The sequence below is a fragment of the Anoplopoma fimbria genome, chromosome 12 (assembly GCF_027596085.1).
Source record: "Anoplopoma fimbria isolate UVic2021 breed Golden Eagle Sablefish chromosome 12, Afim_UVic_2022, whole genome shotgun sequence".
NCBI classification, from domain to species: Eukaryota; Metazoa; Chordata; class Actinopteri; order Perciformes; family Anoplopomatidae; genus Anoplopoma; species Anoplopoma fimbria.
Genome location: NC_072460.1, coordinates 22,501 through 49,196, shown reverse-complemented (window position 1 = coordinate 49,196; position 26,696 = coordinate 22,501). Strand labels below are relative to the sequence as shown.

Sequence of the window (26,696 nt, the reverse complement as noted above, 5' to 3'; positions counted from 1 at the left end):
GATTGCGTCCCCTCATTGGTGTGATAAAGCATAGGTGGGAGGGGCAAGCACCAAACCGGAAGTTAACCCAGCAATGAGGTGAGGAAATAACAAGAGCTGTAGCTAGTTTTCATCAAGAGGTCATAAAGTTATCATAGCTAATATATTACACAATCCTGTGATGGAAACATGGATACGATGCACTACTGCAATAAAACAGCATGATTTTGGGGGATGGAAAAGTGCTAAAAGTCTTTGCAAAGTAATTAAATGATGAGCTTTGCAGTTAAGAATCGTTGTGTATTACATGTAGGCTTTAAATTAGTTTTCCTAACCGCTGCATGTGTGCGGATCCCTAATCAATCACAGGAACGCTGGATGCTGCCCAGGAGCTGTGAGCTGGACTAGCCAGCTAGTGAAACAGATAGCTGGCTAGCTTGTTGCTACAGTGAGGAAAAGCAGTTGTATATTGTAAGAATGGTGGACAAACTGGTAAACCCTCAAGTGATAAAATGAACCCAAATGTAACCAAAAAAGATCAGATTTTTGGGTCATATAAACTGGTATGCCAGCCCTCCTTCGATCAGAACGGGCCTCTATACCTCCCTACAAATCAAAAAACACCAACTAGAAACATGGATTTTTATGTTGTATGCAAAACATAGGGCTGCACGGTGGTGTAGTGGTTAGCACTGTCGCCTCAATTCCCGGGCCGGACAACCTTCTGTGTGGAGTTTGCATGTTCTCCCCGTGTCAGTGTGGGTTCTCTCCGGGTTCTCCGGCTTCCTCCCACAGTCCAAAGACATGCAGCTTAGGTTAATTGATGACTCTAAATTGCCCGTAGGTGTGAATGTGAGCGTGAGTGGTTGTCTGTCTCTATATGTCAGCCCTGTGATAGGCTGGAGACCTGTCCAGGTGAACCCTGTCCAGGTGAACCCTGTCCAGGGTGAACCCTGCCTTCACCCATTGACAGCTGGGATCGGCTCCAGCACCCCCGCGACCCTTAACTGGATAAGCGGTTACGGAAGATGGATGGATGGATGCAAAACATAATGTTACTGCTCCATCTTCAAACATGTTGTTGTTCTAGTTATGCACATGCGCGCTGTCAGACGTCACGACGGCCGTCACTTCATGAACATCATTCAACACGTGTGGAAGACAATGTAACCAGTTCAACAAGATGCAACACTGAAGCAAAACCAGTGAGGTTCACCTGAAGACCAAACAGATCCTCCTGTCCTTCTGGATGAATCTCATAATACTTTAAATAGTTCAATAATATCATCTCCACCTGTTGTGAGAATATCATCTCCACCTGTTGTGTGATTATATCCACCTGTTGTGTGAAGATTCTCCACCTGTTGTGAGAATATCATCTCCACCTGTTGTGTGATTATATCCACTTGTTGTGAGAAGATTCTCCACCTGTTGGGAGAAGATTCTCCACCTGTTGGGAGAAGATTCTCCACCTGTTGGGAGAAGATTCTCCACCTGTTGTGTGAAGATTCTCCACATGTCATTTTCAGAGTCGGCTATCAATGCTAATTGCGGGAACATTCTGAGAGAACACGTCCATTGGCTACAAATCCAAATATGATTGGTTGATCAAATTGTCAATCCAAACGTACGCTCTCATTACGTTCAATTGTCAGGGCATTATATCAAGGAAACAGAATACCCCGGATGGAGGATATTCTACCCAGAGACACGTAGAGAAAAATATCTGATTGGTTGCATTTTTTTCCCAACATTAAATCACTCGAATGCGCAAAGCATGGACGGACAACAGTTTACATTTTATTTTATTAACATTTTTATTTTATTTTATTGATAGAATTATTCAGATATGTTTTTTTATTTTTTTATCTGAGGATTCCAGGGCCTTCTCTGAATACCTTGAAGGCCCTGACATTTCGCCCCTGTTCGAATATGCTATAACTTTATTTCCCCTTCAAATTGATACTTTCAGTAATAAAGAAATGTATTATGTGTTGAGCTTTTTTATTTTCTATTTATAGCATGAACCTTTCTCAAAACTGTCCCAATACCCCTTGCACAAGTGATCAGCTGTTAGCACTGTATGAGAGAATATTCAGTCATAGCAGAGAGAGGAGGGCTGATAACCCTAACCCTAACCCTAACCCTGTATGAGAGAATATTCAGTCATAGCAGAGAGAGGAGGGCTAAACCCTAACCCTAACCCTATGAGAGAGAGAATATTCAGTCATAGCAGAGAGAGGAGGGCTGATAACTGATAACCCTAACCCTAACCCTAACCCTGTAACCCTAACCCTGTATGAGAGAATATTCAGTCATAGCAGAGAGAGGAGGGCTGATAACCCTAACCCTAACCCTAACCCTGTATGAGAGAATATTCAGTCATAGCAGAGAGAGGAGGGCTGATAACCCTAACCCTAACCCTAACCCTGTATGAGAGAATATTCAGTCATAGCAGAGAGAGGAGGGCTGATAACCCTAACCCTAACCCTGTATGAGAGAATATTCAGTCATAGCAGAGAGAGGAGGGCTGATAACCCTAACCCTAACCCTGTATGAGAGAATATTCAGTCATAGCAGAGAGAGGAGGGCTGATAACCCTAACCCTAACCCTAACAGTCATAGCAGAGAGAGGAGGGCTGATAACCCTAACCCTAACCCTGTATGAGAGAATATTCAGTCATAGCAGAGAGAGGAGGGCTGATAACCCTAACCCTAACCCTGTATGAGAGAATATTCAGTCATAGCAGAGAGAGGAGGGCTGATAACCCTAACCCTAACCCTGTATGAGAGAATATTCAGTCATAGCAGAGAGAGGAGGGCTTATAACCCAGCGCACTTCATCCAGCTCTCTTAGGAGCGCTCCACTGGGCCCAGTCTAATGCAAATAACTCATTCTCTCCCTCCCTTCGGTTCTCAGCTCTAATATGCGTCGCCATTATAGTGCCAAATCAGACTAGGTTACTTAAACAATACTAAGAAGAGTTCATAGAAATTCTTAGAAAAACTATAAGGGCATTCAGTTTGGAAGTCACGTGGCATTTCTTTTCTTGGCTGAACCAACACTTTTTGTGCCATGGGCCTCTGTTGGTCTCATCAAAGGAGTAGCTTTGACTTTGTGAAAGAATTAAGAAGATTTACAGACAGGGTTTATGAGCCGATAAGACCAAACAAAGAGCTGGAATAACAAATAGTTGCCATAAGGGGGTTCGGAGCTGCGAGTATAGTTGTTATTTAAAAAAACAAACTTGAACCAGGCAATGTATACTCTTTTTCTGCTCCGTAGGCCTGCTGCTCAGCAGCACCCCTCTTTCACTGAGCAGCAGTGTCTTTTCAGCATGTCGCATCTGAAAGAGATGTGGGCGTTTCAGCGATTCTCCTCGCTGCAAGGTGCCATCCTTCCCTTCAGAATGGGGAGACACTTTATGACATCCCTGCCAAAGCAGCGGAAGAAAACTATAGGGCCCTTTAAAAGAACTCACTGGTAGCCCAACAGCATAACCGCGATCATGGTTATGGGTCAACACAGTCTCTTCTGTGGGAGGGCCGACTGCATCTTGGCTATACAGTATATCATCACTTAGAAAACCAGAAGACGTACACATTCTACTTCAGTATACATAAAAGTGCCACTACTGTATAGGCTACTAGATTAAAAACATAAAAGTCAGTAATGGTTTATCCATAAAGTTGTCCTGCGTACAATTTATCATTTCATTTTTATTGGTAAGTTATAGTTTACATTACACTTTGCAGACTTCTATGGGTCTTTGGATAAATAAAAAAACATTAGCAGACGTTAAACATGTACCTGAAATGCACAGGACGAGGGAGGTATGTTTTTGATGAATGGTTACATTTACGTTTTATTGTATAAATTGGGTCTGGCACTACAGGTATCCATAACCAGTCTATATCATAAAGAGGTTGTGTGGGCCTATCGGTGTAGGCTAAAGATATTCTAAATTGTGTTTCAGAAAAGCTAAAGACAGCCATTTACGTCCAGAGGAGACAGAGAAGGGTGCATGGCGTGTAATTAGCAGCCTGTAGCAGAAAATTGTTGTGTTGTCCGACAAGCATCTGATTTGCCCGCCACTGTTTCGGTACTTATCTGTGAAACCAGAGAAGAATGGAAGAAATGACAGTCAAACCCCATTCTCTATATGTCAACTCCACAAAACTAATAGAGGTGCAAATTATACTTGAGTATTGCTCAACTATATAACTCTATGCAGAACAGTATTTTTATTAAGTATTATCTTATAATATGAGCTTTATTTCCACTCCTTTTTTTCTCTAATTTGTCAATTGGTGCCTGCTCGATAATTTGGGTTAAATGCATCATTCTCTAACGCGCTACACTCAAATTATTTCAACAACAACAAACAAATAGGAGCCTTAAACAATTACAGGCATATTTTATTTTTTGCATGGTTAAGGTTGTTAATAGAAATATCGAAATATATATATTTTTAGTCAACCTTTGGATGACGACTTTGATTTCATCATCTATGCCAATTGACAAATGGACTAAAACATCTTAATGTTTTTATGAGAATTATGCTGTTCTGCTTTCGAGGGTGAGCAATGAACTTTCATGTAAATGTATCCAGCTAATTTGATCACATAGCAATTAATATATGAAGTAACTATGAATTAACATTCATCGATCGATGACCTATTAAGTGTGAAGTTTCACATATCGACTTGATCATTTACTGCTGGTGAGCAAGAGGAATTCATGATACGTCCTGCATTCATTAATTCCTTAATAATTATGAGACATGCACGAGTTAAGCATTATACTTAAACATATGACTTCTAGCCTTTTTATTAAGTGTTATCCTTTATTTTTAACAAAATCGATGTATTGCAAAAAGAACAAATTAAGTTTGTAAAACATAGCACAAACTCAGTGTTCATAGAGGCCTAATGAATTAATCAAATGTTCAAAACAATTTCATAAATGTAAGATTTCATTCATTTCATTTCATTTCCGTGCCCACACATCTACTTGGACCATAAGAAATGTAACCTATAGTTGTTTGAGGCTCAAAAGCCCGTTATGTTATTTTCTTACAGTTTGACTTCAGCACGAAATCGATTTAGTTGCTTAAGCCTTTATCACAGGTACCCACAATGAAATCATGTTTTTACTCGCCGTCTCTCTTCATACCCATATGAAAATGATCAGATATCAATAAATACTGTATGTGATGTAAACAACCACTTTTTACATACGTGGAAGGTAAAGATCGAAAACAGTTTCAACAAACAAGACAACACATTCTTTCTTTCGTTCATTTTATTAAGAAAATACTAAATATATATACATTATAACCTATAATAGCATATTGTGGTAATCTATACAGTGCAATAATAAACATTCAATCGGACATCTAGCTCTACCAAGGCCGCCAGACATTGTGATGAGTGTTTGCAACATCATTCCTGTGACTGACGGCGTGAACCATCTTGTTACTGGGACTTTTTTCATGAGTATGTTTCACAGGGACAAGCTGTTTGGTTACAGACGCGTCTTCACTCGGTAAGAGGGAGGACGCGTCTGCACTGTGGGGGTTCAGGGCTTTAGATTGAGTCGCTTTTCTTGCTTCAGGTGCAGCTGCGGATGTCTCTGCTGGCTCCGGGCCGCTGTCCATGGTGCTGAAGACTTCCTCTCGTCTGAAGACTTCCTCTCGTCCACCAGATCTGCGGAGTTTACTGGAGAGCTGCGATAACATCCAGCGGTCGCTCCCGGTCAAGTTGTCTGCCATCCGCAAATACTGGGTGACGTTTGCCAGGCAGCTTCGGAAACCACTCTGATAGTCAGAAAACTCCGAAGCAGCGGCGGCTACTGGAAGCAATGGAAAGACATCTAAAGGTTAGAAACACACACACACACACACATGCATACAGCTGTGCGTAAAGCTGGTCTGGAGTATCCATAGATAACCTGAAATCAGAGTATTTGAATATCTGATTGGTCTACTGTAAGCGTGAGGTTTTAACTTACAGCTCTGGATCTTTTGGAGGTTCCTCAGATGTTTCACAGTAAGCTCCAGGATGTCAGCCTTTTCCAGTTTCCGCTTTCGAATCTGAGCAAAGTAAAGAGATAACATTACATCCATTTTTCTCTAGTAATTATTATCACTACTTAAACATGAATTGCAATACCTAGGTAAAACATTAAACGTGTACACCCTGCATGCTTACACTAGTGCTGTAGTAGCTCTCCAGGAGAGATTTTAACTGGTCCAAACACTTGTTTATGCGAGCTCTTCGTTTCTTTTCCATGAGTGGTTTGGAAACCTGTAAATAAAAACAGTGGGTACAATGAATATTAAATACAACACACTTCAAATCATTCCGTTGTATTTCATTTTCTCTTTTTGAATCATGTTCATCTTAATAAGTTCTTCTACACACCTTGTTTCCAGCGATGGGTTTGGACTTTTCTACACAATCTGTTGTCGCCACCATTCTGTTAGTCCTTTTCTCGTTTCCTTGAAGTTAATCTGTTTCCCTCTTATGCGGACGAATGAAGGAGTTGACCCTGAGTGGATCTTTATAGAGACACCCACTTAACATCTCAATGCAAACAGTCCCGCCTGTCTCTTGCGCTCAAATGACACTGCGTCATTTGACAGCCAAAACCAACCGAAGGCTTAGACGCCCCAGAGAAAGTAAATAATGGTATGCAGTTTGAAATCCATATTGTAAATTACCGAATGTTTATATATCCTTCCAATTAATTTATTTCAAACAACGTCACCTGGGAAATGTCTTCTTAAGTTAAGGGGGCACTAACAAAAGATTGATAACAAATACAGCCCTTGCAGACTGGTCAGACACCACAATGTATAGACGTGTTATGCACAACAACTGTGTCCCTTTGGGATAGAAAATACTCTCTGTCTATTTATTTAGCTATTGGGATTATTTTGAGGTCAGTTAAACAAAAAAAATACACAGACCATATGTAAGTTTAGCGTTTGAAATGGATATACAAGTGCCAGCCCGAGAAACAACGTGTGGGGCAAAAAGCTAAGGAGAAGCGTAAACAATCATAAACATAATGGGTAATCATAATGGTTCTGCTCGGTCAGCATGCTGTGAGCACTGTTGAGTCCTGTATTCAATCTTTTATATGTGAGTTTCACGCCACCAGGTCGAAGGCAGCACCGTGGTAATTCCCTGCGTGTCCCCACAACATTTGGATTTTCTGGTGGCCACTTTAGTAAAAGTGTTACACCTGCAAAATGTTATAACAACTGTTAAACTGCTTTTTAAGGCCAACTTGGGCTTTTGTTTTTATACATTAAACGACAAAACATGTAGCGATAGAGAAAACATTATATATTTTGCTATGTTGTTTTAACTTAAGGATATTTTCGACTATTGTGCGTCGCCAGGTTTTGTCTTCATACCATGGTATGGGTTATGGGTATGGGGTGAGGCACCGAGGAGAATCGCGGGCCGCCCCTTGTCCTCGGTCCCTCGCCTCCCGATTTTCCACACTTCTTCCTGAAAGGTTCGAAGGCTTGGGAAAGTCATACCAGCTGAAACAATGTATTGACTAGAGTGCACATCTTGTGCTCACACACAGAACATGTGAAAATACGAAACGGGGTTGAATTGAGGCTAGACACCAATTTATGGGATGCGTTATACTTTGGCTTTAGCGCTGTCTGCAAGGTAAATGCCATCATTGTCGCCAATTAACTCTTAAGATGTGTGATTTTGGCATACTGGAACATTTCCAGATGACAGAGAGTCAGTTTAGATGGTGCGTTTTGCAAAAGGCGCGATGACATTGAGAAAACCTTTCTTATATTGCCGAAGTCTTCTAGCCTGATCCGGTACACAATGCGTGTGTTAAAGGAGGGCCATTGTATTCAGTCTGGGGAGAGCACGCATGAAAAGAGGCCAGTTTATAGGAGCGCTCCATTGATCTTTTCTTGTGGCATGCTTTGTGACCACAAACGTGTGGGCATCAAAAGATTCCCTCCACTTCTAAAGTGAACCAACATAGCTTTTCTCTTCATTCTGTTTGGACAAGATGAAGTAGACCTCGTGTACAATCTGCTGTTATATTTGATTGCCTCAAAGCGCTACCTGATTGTGTAGCTCAAACATTGTGCTGCAATTGTCTTTTATTTAAATGCATAACATCATTTAAAATGTATGCATTTATTTCCATAGTTAGAAGTGGATTGGTTTGTCTCGCATAACTAAATTCTCAAGTCCCAGTTCGAAGCAGTAATAATTCAAAGAGACTGTTGAAGCACAGGCCTGTCAGTCGTGTGTCAGCCACTAATTGCGTAAAATGTAAAAACTCGCGAGCCCCAATTGTTCTGTTATACATTGAAGCATTTAATCGGTATGAAGTTTGCCCGAGGTGCTCTGGTGTAAGTGTGCTTTCTGGTGTCTTTTGTCCTCTCTGGACGCTACATTATCTGCGTTTTTCACGCTTGGATTGAACACAAGACCGTGGAGCGTTGATTTCAGCAGGAAGTCATGGCATCACCACAGTCGCCTGTTTGGTTATTCTCTGCCTCAGAGTGGAGATTTCACCGCTGATTATTCGGTATAATTTCAATTAGTGTTGGCTCTCTGGGGTCTACAGTGAAGAAATGCAGCCAGGCCGTTAACCCGTTTCCCTCCAACCTCACTTCTCTGAAAAGTCGTTATGTCATCATCTATCCATAAGAATGGCGCAACGAGAAACTTGTGTCCCCAAGTGGACATAATAATGCAGGGGCCATTAAATGACAAGTTAAGTGTATGTTTATAAAAGGACTCGGGCTCTCGCTCCACTTTCACTCTTCAGCCCCAGGTCATTCATTAACCCTATCGGACCTTTGTCATGGATGCATGCTGGCGGGGACCTGACAATGCTGCTGTAATAATTGGACTATTGGGGGACTTGTTAACAACAATTAGTGAAGCAATTATGCAATTACTGCAATAAACTATTTTATTCCTAGAGGGAAACGGGGACATTTGCAAACCAATGGTTAGGCCTATACCCAAATGGTAATATGCAGACATGCAGAGTTTATCTGCCATTTAGGCTATTTCTGAAGAAAACATTATGTGGATGATAATGATCTACAAATAATAGTAGATTACAAATAATATAGGCTACTATGTTTTATCAACATGCGTGGTAAGTGTAAACTTACTGCAAAATAAAATTCCTACATTAACGTTAAGCATTCTGATCACTCAATTCATTCTCCAATAATAAAAATATGCCTGTGCTGCAGATCATTCTACTTTCTTGCACAACATCATTTAAATGACCAATGTACGTTGTGGTGAATTTCGTTCGTATATTGTGAATGCACACATTAAAGGCTATACCATGTTTGCATGTCGTAGTAGAGCACAGGGCCCAGAACCTAGCGCACCATGAGCCTTCCATTCAAACGGACCCGAGGCAGCCCTGTGACCAAAACGCTCATTGTGAGTAACACAGTCACAGTAAAGGGAGCAGGTACATGTGCAGGTGCACTGGGGAAATATTAAATATATATACAGGACTCTCTGAAAAGCCACGCGACGGACCTGTTGACGAAGCTCTGATCAAACATCAAATATAAATAGCGTCATGAATTTCTATAGACTGGTCCTTGGGTTATTTAAAGACTTCTTACTTTGGTGTGGGAACACAATGGCCACTGTTTGCCTGTGTGTGCCGGGGTTACCGCATGAAAAGACCAGAGGTGCACATTAACATCGCTTAAGGTTTTCTCAAGGACCGAAATGAACTGGCTGGAAAGTAACTTTATAACTCGCTGGAGGATGAAGCCTTTGTCGAGCTCTGAACTGAAAGAGACAAGTGCCTAACAAAAGGGGAGCGCCATTGTTCAACACTAAAGCGCATGGGTATTGATGCACCTTGAATTGCAAAACATCTGCCATTACTCTGAACCACTTGAGCAAGATTTGAATGAGAATAACCAAGCCCCCTTTAGCGCCCCGCATTAAGCCGTGCGTAAAACAACAGTTAGGCATATGACCAACGTGGGAATTAAGCATTTTGTTTAAGATAAGTAACATATCACAAACAAATCCGAGGAAAGTATTTTGCCTTCTCTCTGTGCCATATCGCCTCAGTGCGGAATCTCATTCCTGATGGATTGACACTGTCATCTTCCTAAATTGGGCCTATTTGTTTGCAATGTTAATGTTTCTCCGTGTACCTCAAACGTAATCTTGTCTAAATGTAGTCCACGTCACGATATTTTAGTTTCGGTTTGATGGATTTATGACTATGAAGTACTACATATAGTCCTATTGGTTAGATCCATCTCTTTACACACAATGCCAGCCTCTGTAGATCAAACCCATCGTTAGTTCTGAACAAAAGCACACAGGCTAAAAATTAACTCCAACTAATTGTCACTGCTGAAAGCGACCCGACTGTATTGACAGTGAATAGATGTAAAGGTATTCTGTGCCACTCAAACATTTTCTTTGTTAAAAATCAAATCGATATTTGTTTTAGAGGTGTTTCAACAAAATTGCTAGAGTTATTCTCAAGATAAATAAGTAATACTTAAATGGGGAAATTGTACTAATTGAGATTGGGAAAGTATGATTCCAGATATCTCACCACCAGCACCTCTGATTGACGAGAGCCTGTAGTCTTTCAATCAAAATAAGACAGTTTTAAAGGCAAATCCCACATGGCCACCACACGCAAATGGCCTCCACTTAAACTGTGTTTTTGCTTAAGGCGTAAAAGAAAGGACCAGTTGCTGGCAAAGTTTTTCTCAGGGTTTTCCCCTTTATCTGGCCAAAGTGGAAAATTGAAAGGTACAAGTGAAAAGCCATGGGGCGTTGCTCCGATTTTCCTCGCTCCATATTTTGTAAAACAGAAATATGTGTCCCCTCAGCAGAAGTGCCGCCTCCATCGGCTTGAACAAAATAACGAATATAAAAGATAATCAAATCAAGGAATATTGTCGTTATAGAATATAAAAATTCAAGAATGAAAAGGTTAGTATTAGTCTTGGCAATTTAGGCGCAGATAGGCCTACTCGTTTTAAATATTTAGACTGATATGGATTTATCAGCCTGCAATTTTTTAAAAGTCCTTGATCACAAAACTAACACTATAGCAGACCACACAAATCTTGTGCATATTCCGAGTGGATGAATTCGCTGAACTTCTGCTTGACAACGTGTGTGGCGAATGTAACTGAAATTGGTATGAAATCGTCAATTTGTTGGTGTCAGCGTTCAGCTCTCCAAACGCGCCATATGGCATGCTAAGTGGCACTATTTACCAATTCGTTCCTAGTTTCACGGTCCATCCTCCCCTTCTCCTTGCCAGGAAACTGAATAGCCACAACAAAATGGCAATTTACCCTCTGGATTTGTCACGTACCCCCTGCGGCAAGGCTCTTTCCGTTTCACTTTGTGGGCCTGACTGAGTGTCACAGCGTGAAACTATGACTTTCAAATGGAGGCATAAAGTGGTCTACCGTCAGCACTGTCTCAGGTCAGTTAACCTGTCAAAACGACCAAAGCACTTTAGCTTCATGGCCTTACATGTCCCGTTTTATTGTTTGACAATATGAAAGAACTAATATAATAGTGTATATAAGTAATATAAGAGTGTTGGTCAGTGGGCAAGGTTGCATAACCATAGCAAAAGTCAGTATATTGATAACTAAATAAATGATCTGACATTCAATCCCTGACACACAACTATTATTTGAGACAAAACATGTCTTAATTGGATCCTTGACCAAATAATCTATCAAAGAGAAGATCTGGCAAAACACATGGGAACTAACATCTTTAGGGTCACCCAGATTCACACTACCTGACTAGGTCATATCACTGTCTGTAGAGGCATTCAATGCTTCCAAATGACACATGTTGCTCCCCAAACACATCTGTATTCACATCTAATCAGGGTCATGGTTGGCAATTGGGTTGTGTCACACTGAACTGATTTAATATGTAACTGATTAAGCAACTAATGAAGTTCCAAGACTGAACAAGAAGGTTAGATGTTACTGTTGGGCAGTGAGTAAAATCATCAATGAGGTGGTTGGATTCCAGCTGGGGTAAGCAGCTCCAGAGGTGTTTAGTGCTTTCGTTCTAAGGGATTTCGGAATTAAGGTGCTTCGACACATAATTTTTTAATTGACAAATTTAAGAATTTGTTCAAACTTTGGAATCAGAGCCAATAAAATCCTAGATGATAGCCATAAACATCAAAGCTGGAAAGGATTTTAATCATCACTGCATACTTCCACAAATGGAGACTTTTAATTGTCCATTAGGGTACCGAAACAAACTGACACATATAAAACAAAAACTCTAGCATACATTACTTAGTGTTCATTTATCATTACAGTGTATTGGTTCAGTAAGAATGATCTATTCAATTTATATTCAAACTGTTGCATCTAATATTCAGTGCATCTAATGCATACAATCTTAAACAGTACAAAATCTGCAAAAAAAAACTCTCCACCTCTCTGCACTCTCCACCCACCCCTTAAACTTTAATCTCAGTTCTTCACTCAGTGTTGCATTTGAAGATTAACTCACATCATCCAGTTTCAAGTATTACATACAGTCTAATTGTTTTAATGCCCTCATGGATAAAATGGCTTCAAGATCATACTGAAGGGGTGACATTTGAAATGGCAGCGTATGTTTATTAGGCTTAGACTTTGAGGAATAATGACATAAGATGTTAAATTAAGTCATAAAGTATATGGTGGAACTGTAGTCTAGCCCGAGGACGGCACCACTGTGAATTGGTGCCATCATGTGGTGAGATGTTGTTATATCAACCTCAAAAACCTTGAACAGAAAGAAAAACACACATTTCATCTTATTGTTTTTATTGAGTCACTCTTATTGTTTAAATGCTGTACATGTACATGACAATATCTGAATTAGTACAGGGGCTCAACAGAATTCCCTTTAAATTGATCACTAAATGCCTCGAATCTGTTTAATAGAATTTAACAAAGATGTTAAAGAAATAATTCACCAACAACAAAATGTATGTGGATATACAACATGCATATATTTGCAGGAAAAAGAGCTCACAAAGATCGCAAAGATGTGCTTAAGTGCAACAATTTGGAGAGAAACCATTGTTGTGGACTCGTGGAATATTGCACACTGCACACATTGCACACATGTAGATATACTATACATTTTAATTTAAATTTAAATTTTAAAATATGTTTTATTTATTATCTTAATCTGTTTCATAATGAGCTGCTGCAACACCTGAATTTCCCCCATGGGGATCAATAAAGGAATATCTATCTCTATTGTTGTTGTGGTTTTTTTGTGGCATTTTCTGTCTTATTTTACAATGTAAATACAAATACTGGAAAATGGGGGGAGAGAGAGAGAGGTATGATGACATGCAACAGAGATCCAAACCCTGGAAATCGAACATGGCACGTAGCTGTAATATATATAATATTTCAGTTATTGTGGATTCTTTCTTGGTTTTTATTACTGTTTTTTATTGCTTATTTGCTTATTTATAATACTTGTTTTTATCTTTTCTTTTTCACTAAGTCTATTGTTTGCACTATACCCTATGCTGCTGTAAATCCTTTAAATTTCCCCGCTGCGGGACTAATAAACGATTATCTTATCTTATCTTATCTTAATATGACGTAACCACTTGGCTTGAGGGTGCTCCATTAGTTGTTGTTTTTAACTTATTTCAATGTTTTTCTCGTCAATACATTCCATTCAAAAAAGTCATATCTGTAAAAATATTCCCTAACAACCCTTGTAAGAAAGAGTAAACAAGATAAATACTTGTTATTTAGAAAAAGCTGAAGCATTGCATTGTAAGGGTTAGGGGTGGCTGTGGCACATGAGGTAGAGCGCTTGTCCCGTAACCACAAGGTTGGTGGTTCAAGCCCCTCTACCGGCAACATGCCGAGGTGTCCTTGAGCGAGACACCTAACCCCAAGTTGCTCCCCGGGCGCTTCATTGCAGCCCACTGCTCCTCCGGGATGGGTTAAATGCAGAGAAATAATTTCCCCATTGTGGGACTAATAAAGGATTGATTATTATTATTATTATTATTATAAGTATTCAGAAGACCACATCAGCTTTTTCTGTCTCTAGAGATGCATATTTACTGGAATCTGCTACTGGCTAATTGTTTTGGTATAATTCTGAATGAGACCTTGGAAGTACTCCTGAGTATTTCTGTGGGGTTGACAAATTATGATGTAGCATTTTGGGAGGAAATACCACAACAGAAAAGAGTAGAGACTGGAGAGTACTGCCAAGGCGTTAAGTGTTTGGATGTTTTTGCCATGGTAAAGTAAGTATTGAGTGGCAAAGATGATCCAGGTGAGGATCAGCAGGAGCAGGCAGAAGGTAATTGCTTTGGCTTCATTGTAATTTTTTGGGAGGTCTTTTCCCATGTAGGAGAAAATAAAGCAAAGGGAGCCCAAAGATAAAAGTAAAACCACAGGACCAGAGGATGCTTTTAGATCGATGTCACAACCAAGTATGATTTTGTCTGGGTACTCAACTGTTTCATTGTAGGGTTTGGGAGGGGAGAAAGTATAACCAAAAAGAAGTAGGAACGCCTGAGTAACAAATGCCACAGTGATGACCAGCCATTGTCCATGATATTTCATCCACCAACTATGGAGTTTAGGGAATTTAGCGGCCATTTTGAAAATGCAAACAATTTGAAAGGAGCGCACAACAAAACATGCTAGACAAACTGTGTAAAACAAGAGAAATGGGAAGTACCTTAAAATACAAAAGGAAACTGTTGGCTTATCAAAGTAAAAGAACACACTAAGACTACACAGACTGAGGCAGCCGAAAATTAGGAAGCACATTGGACCCCCAGCAGATCTGACAACAGGTGTGTTGTAGTTGAATGCAAAGAGAACGGACATGGCTAGTGTGAGGCCCACCAAGGCCCAGGCTCCGAGCATGATCATTATAGCCTTGCTATCTGTGAATGGGATGTACTCCACCTCCCGCAGATTGCATGATGTACTTCCTGCTGCAGACCATTCTGTTTCCTTACAGTTGATACACTCGTACGGATCCTCTGTTTAACATGAGAGAAGGACAGAGGGTCAAAAAAAGCCAAGGTCATTGAGTGGAAAATATCTGAGGAAGAAGTGTTACTCTTCCATCTTTTTTTTGGTATGTTCTCTCAAGATTATTTTTTGTTGAATTTGAACCTGCTTTAGAGGTCATTTTAACAAGACAGCAATGTATTGCAATGTATTGCAATGTATTCACATGCAGCTGAAGGCAAAAGTGTTTCTTTGGAACCTTTTCCAAACAGAAACGTTTTTAGCAAGTGTAGGGAGTCACCTTCCATCAAGACCAGAATGACTAATTCTGTCTTGACTAATCATTTACCTGTGCTGTTTATATAAGTTCCATTTGGACAGATTTCACAATTGAAGCAGCATTTGTGGATTCCATCTTGCTTCTTTGCATATCCTACATCACATTCTGGGGAACACAGTGAAGTAGGCACCTGTACAAGACAATTATGTAGCAACAAATTAAATACAAGTGAAGAAAAAAGAATACTGTGAAGCGTGGAGGCAAAAACACACAGACACATATTTATATGTAGACATCCCTGAAAATTAAACCAATAACATCCAGCATTGGTTTATGTTCCTGAATTTGCCTGTCACAGCTATAACTAAACAAATATGAGTATATATATTAGTACACAAGTGCACTCAACCAAAAAACAAAACATGTTTATGTATAAACTGTTGACATACTTTTTTATGCTGCACATATCATACTTAGGATAAAAAACTTACTTCTCCATTTGGGTTCCACTGAATTTTGGTATTGTTGATGAAAACATGGACTGATGGGTGTAATTTATAAAAACCGATCTCCTCTGCATCACCAATGTGGTTCCAGAAAACTATAGAATAGGATCCGAACGTTGGGTCACCATTCTCATCAAATTGGATATGTTGATTTAAAAGTGTAAAGTTTGACTTCTTCAGCTCTGCTAGAACCTAATGTGGGTACAAAAAGTTTGAATGACCATTACTTCTGTGTGTTCACAAAGATTTTTTTTTCCTAAGTGTTCAAAAAGATTCCAGTGGAGGCATGAACTGCAGTGTTATAACCCTCTTTAAGGAAGTGTTTTAGACTTAAACAATTTCAATTTAATTTAATATTTTGATACAAAGGCAACATTTGGGAAGTAAGTGCATGTCTAAAAATATCTAATGACAGATTTACAGGTGCTGGAGTGAGGGTGGAAGTTAAACAAATTATTTGCACAATGTACTAGCTTTCAATAAATTGAATTGAAAAGTCTGACACATTGATGATATTGACATTTTGATAGACACTGAATATTAGATTTGTCATATTAAGTTCATTGGGAGTAAAAATCTGCTTCAAAGTTATTTTTAGATTTGTTTTGTATGATAACAGAAAAGATATTATATCAAAGAATAAAATGTTACGTTCTAAAAGGCTTATCTTTAAGTTTCCACAATCAGAACATAAATGAGCAAAATCTAAATACTCAGATTATGTGTATACTTACCATGTGTGGGTACACTGTGATATTGTCATTACATCTGCCAGTTATACGTTGCAAGGTATTGTGTAAGGCATGAGCAACGGCATATACAGCAGAATAAACATAAAAAGAAAAAGATGGGTCTGCAGCGATGACATCTTCTGCATTCAAGCTGCCGCAGTTGCAAACCTGATTACAAAATATATTTTGTTCTGCATTTTCACAATGAGTCTGGCTTTTGAAAGAATAGATAAAATCACTGAAGCCAGGTATTGTCACTACTGGCTGAGACACTCCAAGTACAGTTCCAATATTTTTGATTCCTTTCTTCTTGGGGAGCTCCTTGTTTAAGGACCATCCTTCATCTGCTATCCACACCTTGTTGGTGACATTCAGTTGTATTGCTGACTCAATGAGAGCTTCAACAGTCATTTTTTGAGCAAAAACAATTATGATGGGTATCCTCTGTGCCTCTATCTGTTTGAATATTCGGGGGTAATTTGTATTGGCATTGAGGCCTTTGGTGTATGCAAGGCAAATCTCAGTCTGCTTAATCTGCTTTATGAACAACTCCAGTCCATCAATGCCATAATCATCATCACTGTTAAGGAAAGCAACCCAGCGCCAGTTGAAGTGCTGAACAATTTTTACAATCACATCTATGGCCTTTTTATTGGGATGCACTGTTCTTAGGAGAGATGGAAACTGTGCTTTTTTTGAAAAGACAGAACTAGAAGATCCATAACTGATCTGTCAAGAGAGTAATGGAAAACAAATCATGAAATGTAACATTAAAACACATTTTGAAATGAATTGATCATAATATATATTGATATAAATATGCTTTTAATGACTTGTTTTGAGAGTAAAACATGTTGAAACACAATAATTGTCAAACTTGCCATAGGAATGAGATCCACCATTAACAGTGGGGCTACAGTCAGGGCCTGAGTGCTTGTAAAAGGACCGACCACTGCTATCACTTTGGACACATCAGACTTATTTAGTTGTTGCTTGTGTGGTTCATCCCAAGGTTGGATCAAGCCATTGACTGAGATAAGTTTGAAAATATCTGGAAAATTCTTTCTTGATGAGCAATAATCAAATATCTCATAGCCGAGAGATACATTTGGCAGGAGGTTGGTGGAGTTATTTATTTCCTCTACAGAGAATCTCATCAACTGAAACCTTCGATAATTTGGGAGAAGGAAGGGTTGACTGTGAACAGAAAAAACACAAAGGATAGTGATATTTTACATACTGTGGAATTTAATGGAATATAAACAAAATTTGTTTTGGTGTGGCTTCAGAGTCTCTAATTTGCAATAATTTTGCCTCAATGCTACAAACATTAGTTTGTGAAGCCTAAATAACTTTTCGGGACCCTTGTACAGATATGTGAGTTACAAAACAGATTGCTCAGAACAAGGACTTACTTCATAATAAACTTCATACAGCAACTTGTAAATGTGCTTTTTAGCTATAGCTATTTTCTCATGTTCGTGGCAAAGCTCTGGAATGTACAGATATGTCTGTTATACTGTGCATTCTTCACTAGTTTATCTCCAAAAGCTATCCACTCAGATTTGTTGAGACTTACCTGGAGCAGTCAATTGCTTCTGGTCTGCCATGATAAACAGCGGTACTATGATGAATATCAAAAAGTCCACCTATCAAATATTCTCCTTCCAGCTGAAACTCTGAGGCTGGTGCAGTGCATTGAGCCAAGACATGTAGAAAAGATCCCAGTAGACACATCAAAGCAAGAAAATGTTCCATTGTTGTACCTACAAATATGATGTGAACTCTAATGGAATTTGCCTCAGCCTTTAGTAAGTTATGGGACTCTGGTGATGGCTAAGCCCCAGTGAAAATTTCCATGCATGTGGGATTGAAATAAATACCAATAGATGGTTGGAAGAGAATATACAAATTATAATGCAAACATAATCTAATTTGCTGCTGAACAGAGCCCTAGTGATGTGGTTTAAAAATCATCACGAGCCACAAAGTTGACTGCCTTGACCAAGAATATGAATAAATATAAAGTTACAGATGTAACTAGGGTTCTATGAATCCTGGATGACCGCCAGAGGCAGTGCTTAACACTGTATATCTTCTGTCTCGCGCACACGCAGGTCAAGTCTTTATATCAACAAAGTCACGTGTGACTTTGGATGACCCCAGCCGGGTAGAAGTTCCGGTGTCATCCCTGAGATCAGTCCTACGGAATCTCCTCGCAAATTCACAAGATTCTGAGAGACCAAGAACTCTGGCCATCATCCAGGATTCATAGTACCGTAGTTACATCTGTAACTGTTGTTCTATTTCATCCTTACTGACTGCCCGAGGCAGTGCCTAACACTAGATGACTTATATCAAGAGAGTCGCGAGGAATCCCGAGTAAATATGTCAGATACCAGAAGTTCGAACTGGGCCAGTTGATGAAGCCCGAATTACTTTTACTGTTTCAAAAGAGCAAAGCCCTTCGTAGGACTACCATAAAAGACAGAGTGCTGCTCCGACTGCTGTATGCACGCAGTGGCTTCCACATAAAGTCCCATGCACAAGCCTTTGGGGCGCTAGGGGATGCAACGGCAGAGCCCCTTTTAGGAACATGACACCAGCCTATGGCTCCAAACTGTTTTTTTCTGACCCTAGCATGCTGTCATGAAATAGCAGCTACTTACACCCTCAGGGTAGAGGGAGACCTGCCCCATATCTTGGAGGACCTGCAGAAACTCAAGTATGGCAGGCACGGAGAGAAAGAGAAGCAAGAACATGTTTCATTGTTGTAACTATCTTTTAGCAACCTGATGTGAACTCTAATGGGTTAAGCCTCAGCCTTTTATTAAGTGTAACAACAAACCCCCAAAGTTAATTTCCATGCACTTGGGAATGCATGGCAGCAGATGTCATAAATGCCTACCTCTAAATGGTTGGATGAGAGTACACAAATCAGTATGCAAAAAGTATTTAAGCTGCACAGACTCTGCTGAGACTACACAGAGTTTAAAACAAGTATGAGCATGTAAATGCCTCTATCATGAATACATCTGATGCTACTTCCTTTAGCCAAGATGACGGATGAAAAATTACCCAAAACAATTATACTTAATTATTTAGGAAAATTTTTGTTTAGTTTAGTGGTCCCGGCCTTATTGAAAGACTAAGACCTAAAGAAGGTCAAAGCAAATAAGCTTGGCACTCGGTGCTGGACAAAGTTGGATATATCCAAGAGCGAAGTAACATGGACAGAGTTGTGGCATCTCATTCTTCCTTCAAACAATATAACCAACTCTTCCCTCATCAGCACTCTTTTACACATGGGGGCTGTCATAGGACCCCAGCTGTATACTTTGTAGCAGGAGGGACAGAGTAGCGCACATATTGACAGGATGAAAAACAGTTTTATCCCAAGGCCAAAATCAATGGTACCACAACAAGGTCTGGTTTGTATTGACTGACACATTAAAGAGGGAGAGGTGGATAAAGTGTCCAGGGAACTTATGCATAACTAGACCCACTGCCTTTGCTCAAAAGGGAACCAAGTAAGGTACGTCCCACAGATCTAAACCCGCAAATGGCCAAAAATAAAGTTATTAAAATAAGTTATTTAAGACATTCAGAACATTTATAAAGCAGCAAACAAATATTTCAGTAAAGATATACACTAGTGGATTCACAGTTGGCCCTGTCAGCACCATTGCCATTGTTAGCGCTATTGGTTGCACCGCTACTCGCCACCATTTCGGCTCAGCTCCCTGCACGTTAGCTTTTGACGTCAGAGGTCAGAGTGCTGTTTGCAGGCAATCCCCACACAGCTCTCACTATAGAGTTCCTTTAAGTTTGGAGGGAAGCAGCATTTTGCAGATGTGGTCTGTACTTTGCTATGTCCAGAAATTATATCCGCAAGATAAGAAGATAATTCTTGCTTCCACAAAGGCCCAGTTTGGGAAGGTCCTTTAGGTGTCTGTGCCACTTTCACTTTCACCCGGGTTAAGGTTAGGGTTAGGGGAATAGGGACGATAACCACGATTACATATTGGAGCATTACATATTTTGGAATAAAAAAGTTTCTGAAGGTGGTAGACTCTGGGAAGGAGTATAACGTGCAATAAAACCACATTTTCTTGAATGACATTTTTTTTTCTGAAGGTCCTACGTCTTGGAAGTAGTCTGTACACCCACTAATGAGGCCATTGCGGATCGATTGGTACCATCCCCGAGTCTCTAGGACCTTCCTTTGATATAGCTAGCATAGATGTGGCACCCTGGACATTTGAATGGCTACAATTATTTGCAGGATTGTTAATGTATTAGTGTGTGTTATTAACTTGTCCCCCACACCATTATTTTCTGGTTATTATAATTTAAAACGCTTTGTGTTACTTCTCAATTAACCTGCTTTCACCTTAAGTAATCGGAGGGCGAAAATCACTTTCGATAGCAGCCGTTGGACCATCTTCCCCATCAAGGCTCTTTGAGAGCTCCATCCTAACGGCACGTTGTGACGAATAAACGAGCAGAGAGCAAAACACAGCTCCCACAATCCATTGCGCGACTCAAGCAGATAGCAGCCGTTTGGACCATCTTCCCCATCAAGGCTCTTTGAGATTCTAAATATAACGTCACAAAATGACGTAGTTTTGTGACTGTTACTCAAATAAATAAGAACAAACTACAAAAAAATAGTTTTTATAAAGTTTACAGCAAGGTTACTACAGGTAGTAGTCGTTGGACCATCTTCCACTTCAAGGCTCTTTGAGAGCAACAAGGTTTTATGACGCGTTTCAAAAAGATACAAATGACAAATGACACGTGTTGTGACGCTTCTTGCTACAATGTTGATCTTTAACAGAAACAACGAAACCAGCTGACTGACTGACGAGGACACCCTCTGGATATGCTAGACTCCCTGCATGGCTGTGTGACGCACACAAAATGTATGGTCACATTTTTGTTTATTTGATTAATATATGATGTAATGTACTGTTAGTTAAAATATTCAATGAAATAGAATCATCTATTATACTAACTTCCTCAGAAGTGTATTTCACCCTGTGGCCACTAGGCGGCAGTGCAGCGCTGTGGTTCAGGATGTGCGCACGCAACGTCTTCCCACAGCGCGGGAAAACTCTCAATGAAGACGCCACAGAACTGCCTGCTCTCACAGGTTAGTAATATATGTAAATACAAAATAAACACGATTTGAATAGAGACAAATGTTTATAGAACAATTGTTAAAATTTGTGTTTCATGTATTTGTTTAGAGGCAACGTGAGTTCGGTATTAAGACTGACTGTCGGATGCTAACGTTAGCTTAGCTGAACGATAATAGCAGTACATTCCCCTGGGTTTTCTGGCTCCTGCACATCATAATATTTGTAAATAATGAAGTGATATAAATCTGTATGTTCAATGAGTTGTGTCACACTGAGTATGTTGGTTAAATGTGACCGAAAGATGTATATTAGTGTTGCCTGTTTGTTAGCCTGTGTTAGCGCTCGTCGTATTGTTGGCGCCGCCATTGTTAGAGATCCGTGACGTCACCTACACCACAGTAGCTGTGGGACGGCTAGAGAGGGTTTTAGAGAGGGTTTTAGTTTTTAGGAGAACTGTTGTCTCAACACACTAGTGTGTTGGAATGGCACTGGCACAAGTTAAAAATATATGAACCCCATTTTTGTTTATTTGATTAATATATGATGTAATGTACTGTTAGTTAAAATATTCAATGAAATAGAATCATCTATTATACTAACTTCCTCAGAAGTGTATTTCACCCTGTGGCCACTAGGCGGCAGTGCAGCGCTGTGGTTCAGGATGTGCGCACGCAACGTCTTCCCACAGCGCGGGAAAACTCTCAATGAAGACGCCACAGAACTGCCTGCTCTCACAGGTTAGTAATATATGTAAATACAAAATAAACACCATTTAAATAGAGACAAATGTTTATAGAACAATTGTTAAAATTTGTGTTTCATGTATTTGTTTAGAGGCAACGTGAGTTCGGTATTAAGACTGACTGTCGGATGCTAACGTTAGCTTAGCTGAATGATAATAGCAGTACATTCCTCTGGGTTTTCTGGCTCCTGCACATCATAATATTTGTAAATAATGAAGTGATATAAATCTGTATGTTCAATGAGTTGTGTCACACTGAGTATGTTGGTTAAATGTGACCGAAAGATGTATATTAGTGTTGTGCCTGTTTGTTAGCCTGTGTTAGCGCTCGTCGTATTGTTGGCGCCGCCATTGTTAGAGATCCGTGACGTCACCTACACCACAGTAGCTGTGGGACGGCTAGAGAGATCCGTGACGTCACCTACACCACAGTAGCTGTGGGACGGCTAGAGAGGGTTTTATGCCCAGCTGTCCCAGTTATACTGACTGGATGGAGTGTTTAAGTGGGATAGTGAATATATGAATGTGTGAATGTTGCTTATTTAAGTTGTTGTACATTTATGTGATTTTGTGAAAGACAATGCACTTGAAAGAAATATGTAATAAACATAGCCCGGGAAAACTACCAATGAAGACGCCACAGAACTGCCTGCTTCTTCATTTATTCCTGTTTTCACAGGCACACATCATCTGCACACAGGCTCTCTAGCACTGAGACCTGTAAGTACGGACACCATCAGAGCAGTAATAAGTGTTTATGGAGTTATGGGGAAAAAAGAAAAAGAGTAACAACATTTTTCTTTTTCTTTTTATTAAGTAGGGGAGGGTGTGGCACCCTGGACATTTGAATGGCTACAATTATTTGCAGGATTGTTAATGTATTAGTGTGTGTTATTAACTTGTCCCCCACACCATTATTTTCTGGTTATTATAATTTAAAACGCTTTGTGTTACTTCTAAACTAACCTGCTTTCACTTTAAGTAATCGGAGGGCGAAAATCACTTTCGCCAATAGGGGGCAGTAGCGGCTTCTGTATGGTGGTGACGCTGTAATTCTTAAGAGAAGCAAGTTAGTGAAGCCGTAAGAAAGGAGTCAGGATAGCGGCAGTGGAAGATATTCACCCGAGACTGTCTTTCTGTTTGTATTCACAGGTGAGAGAAGTACACAAGCGTCATATACATTATGTTAAGTTCACATGTTTTCATGTTTATGAAGTGTTTATTGTTGACATATAAGGCAGCTAACTGAAGCTAGCATCAGTAGCTAAACTAAGAAGGTCGAGCCCGCTGGCTGTTTGGCGCCAGCGTGACGTCACTAACCTAGCCTATAACTGCATTGTTCATGCAGGCTGTACACAGATACATGTGTAACCTAACCCTAACCTAACCCTAACCCTGTACACAGATACATGTGTTGTCCTGTGCTGGTGATAAGCAGTGCTTTATTAGTTATGTTAAGCTGTACACAGATACATGTGTTGTCCTGTGCTGGTGATAAGCAGTGCTTTATTAGTTATGTTAAGCTGTACACAGATACATGTGTTGTCCTGTGCTGGTGATAAGCAGTGCTTTATTAGTTATGTTAAGCTGTACATTTTAGGTTGTGTATTTATATTTTGTTTAACCTAATTACAGTTGTATTAGATGGTTTCACTGATGTAGGATCACACAGGATAGCAGCAGTGGAAGATATTCACCCGAGACTGTCTTTCTGTTTGTATTCACAGAATTAAAAACTCATCTGGCGACTGAATGGAAATGATCATCATTCAGTGTGTAACAAAGAGGTCTCACTCTGTCTGTTATTGTGAAGAGGTCTCACCCTGTCTGTTATTGTGAAGAGGTCTCACCCTGTCTGTTATTGTGAAGAGGTCTCACTCTGTCTGTTATTGTGAAGAGGTCTCACTCTGTCTGCTATTTTATTGTGAAGAGGTCTCACTCTGTCTGCTATTTTATTGTGAAGAGGTCTCACTCTGTCTGCTATTTTATTGTGAAGAGGTCTCACTCTGTCTGTTTTATTGTGAAGAGGTCTCACTCTGTCTGTTATTTTATTGTGAAGAGGTCTCACTCTGTCTGCTATTTTATTGTGAAGAGGTCTCACTCTGTCTGTTATTGTGAAGAGGTCTCACCCTGTCTGTTATTTTATTGTGAAGAGGTCTCACTCTGTCTGCTATTTTATTGTGAAGAGGTCTCACTCTGTCTGCTATTTTATTGTGAAGAGGTCTACTTGTCTGCTTTTTGTGAAGAGGTCTCACTCTGTCTGTTATTGTGAAGAGGTCTCACTCTGTCTGTTATTGTGAAGAGGTCTCACTCTGTCTGTTATTGTGAAGAGGTCTCACTCTGTCTGTTATTGTATTGTGAAGAGGTCTCACCCTGTCTGTTATTTTATTGTGAAGAGGTCTCACTCTGTCTGCTATTTTATTGAAGAAGGTCTCACTCTGTCTGCTATTTTATTGTTAAGAGGTTCACTCTGTCTGTTATTGTGAGAGGTCTCACTCTGTCTGTTATTTTAGGGTTCACTCTGTCTGTTATTGTGAAGGGTCTCACTCTGTCTGTTATTTGTAGAGGTTGTCTGTTATTGTAGGGTTAAGAGGGTTAGGGGTTAGGGAATAGGGATGAAAACCACGATTACACATGAGAGGATTACATATTCTTGAATAACTAGGGTTAGGGAAAGGGTTAGGGGTTGGGGTTAGGGTTGGGGTTGGGTTAGGGTTAGGGGTTAGGGTTTAGGGTTTAGGGTTAGGGTTTAGGGGTTAGGGTTTAGGGTTTGGGTTAGGGTTAGGGTTTTCAGGGTCAGGGTTAGGGTTAGGGTTAGGGGGGTTAGGGTTTAGGGTTAGGGTTAGGGTTAGGTTTAGGGTTAGGGTTAGGGTTTAGGGTTAGGGTTAGGGGTAGGGGTTAGGGTTAGGGTTAGGGTTAGGATAAGGGATGAAAACCACAGATTCTTGATCCTTTTTGAAAATACACCCTCTTCCGAATGTGGTAGAGCCTTGGAAACGGTCTCCGCCCCCACTAATTAGGCCAAGCCCGATCGAATGGTACCGACCCCGAGTCTGTAGGACTTCGGGAAGGGGGTGAAACGGGCAAAAAATGAAAAAGGATCAAGACGCCTTTTGAATAACATTTTTTCTGAAGATCCTACAAACTTTTTCTAACGTACATCTATAGTAAGTAGGGCACGGCCTTTCCAATGGTCCTACCCCCGAGTCTCTAGGTCCTTCCTGTGATATAGCTGCCATAGACTCCCCATGTTAATTTTTTCCGGTTGCCTAAGTGTTAGGGTTAGGGTTAGGGGTTAGGGTTAGGGTTAGGGTTAGGGTTAGGAATAGGGATGAAAACCACGATTACACATGAGAGGATTACATATTCTTGAATAACTTTTTTTGAAGGTGGTAGAGACTTGGAAGTGGTCTCCGTGTCTACTAATTCGGCCAAGTCAAATCGAATGGTACCAACCCCGACTCTCTAGGACCTTGGGAATGGTTAACCTTAAAATATTTGTTTTTCGTGAATAACTTTTTTCATGAAGGTCCTACCGTTTGTAAGTGGTCTCTACTCCCACTAATGACTCCACCGCGGATCGATTGGTACCATCCGCGAGTCTCTAGGTTTCCTTTGATGTAGCTGCCATTGACTCGCTAGGGTTAGGGTTAGGGTTAGGATAGGATAAGGGATGAAAACCACAGATTCTTGATCCTTTTGAAAATACACCCTCTTCCGAATGTGGTAGAGCCTTGAAACGGTCTCCGCCCCCACTAATTAGGCCAAGCCCGATCGAATGGTACCGACCCCGAGTCTGTAGGACTTCGGGAAGGGGGTGAAACGGGCAAAAAATGAAAAAGGATCAAGACGCCTTTTTGAATAACATTTTTTCTGAAGATCCTACAAACTTTTTTCTAACGTACATCTATAGTAAGTAGGGCACGGCCTTTCCAATGGTCCTACCCCCGAGTCTCTAGGTCCTTCCTGTGATATAGCTGCCATAGACTCCCCATGTTAATTATGGGTTAGGGTTAGGGTTAGGGTTAGGGTTAGGGTTAGGAATAGGGATGAAAACCACGATTACACATGAGAGGATTACATATTCTTGAATAACTTTTTTCTGAAGGTGGTAGAGACTTGGAAGTGGTCTCCGTGTCTACTAATTCGGCCAAGTCCGATCGAATGGTACCAACCCCGACTCTCTAGGACCTTGGGAATGGTTCGAAACCCAAGAAAATATTTGTTTTTCGTGAATAACTTTTTTCATGAAGGT

At 40.2% G+C, this 26,696-nt stretch overlaps 2 protein-coding genes across 2 annotated transcripts; both read right to left on the bottom strand.

Annotated features, from left to right (window-relative positions):
* Window positions 1-5,384: 5,384 nt before the first annotated feature.
* her3 (hairy-related 3) lies at window positions 5,385-6,459 on the bottom strand. Its single transcript, XM_054608399.1, has 4 exons — window positions 6,406-6,459; window positions 6,193-6,288; window positions 5,993-6,074; window positions 5,385-5,833 (listed from the first exon to the last, which is right to left on the bottom strand). The coding sequence occupies exons 1-4, from the start codon at window positions 6,457-6,459 to the stop codon at window positions 5,385-5,387; spliced, it is 681 nt and encodes a 226-aa protein (XP_054464374.1).
* Window positions 6,460-14,138: 7,679 nt separating this feature from the next.
* Window positions 14,139-18,313, bottom strand: LOC129100234 (taste receptor type 1 member 1-like). The gene is made up of 6 exons (XM_054609813.1): window positions 18,135-18,313; window positions 17,437-17,752; window positions 16,559-17,284; window positions 15,810-16,016; window positions 15,388-15,508; window positions 14,139-15,067 (listed from the first exon to the last, which is right to left on the bottom strand). The coding sequence occupies exons 1-6, from the start codon at window positions 18,311-18,313 to the stop codon at window positions 14,139-14,141; spliced, it is 2,478 nt and encodes an 825-aa protein (XP_054465788.1).
* Between the last annotated feature and the right edge of the window lie 8,383 nt (window positions 18,314-26,696).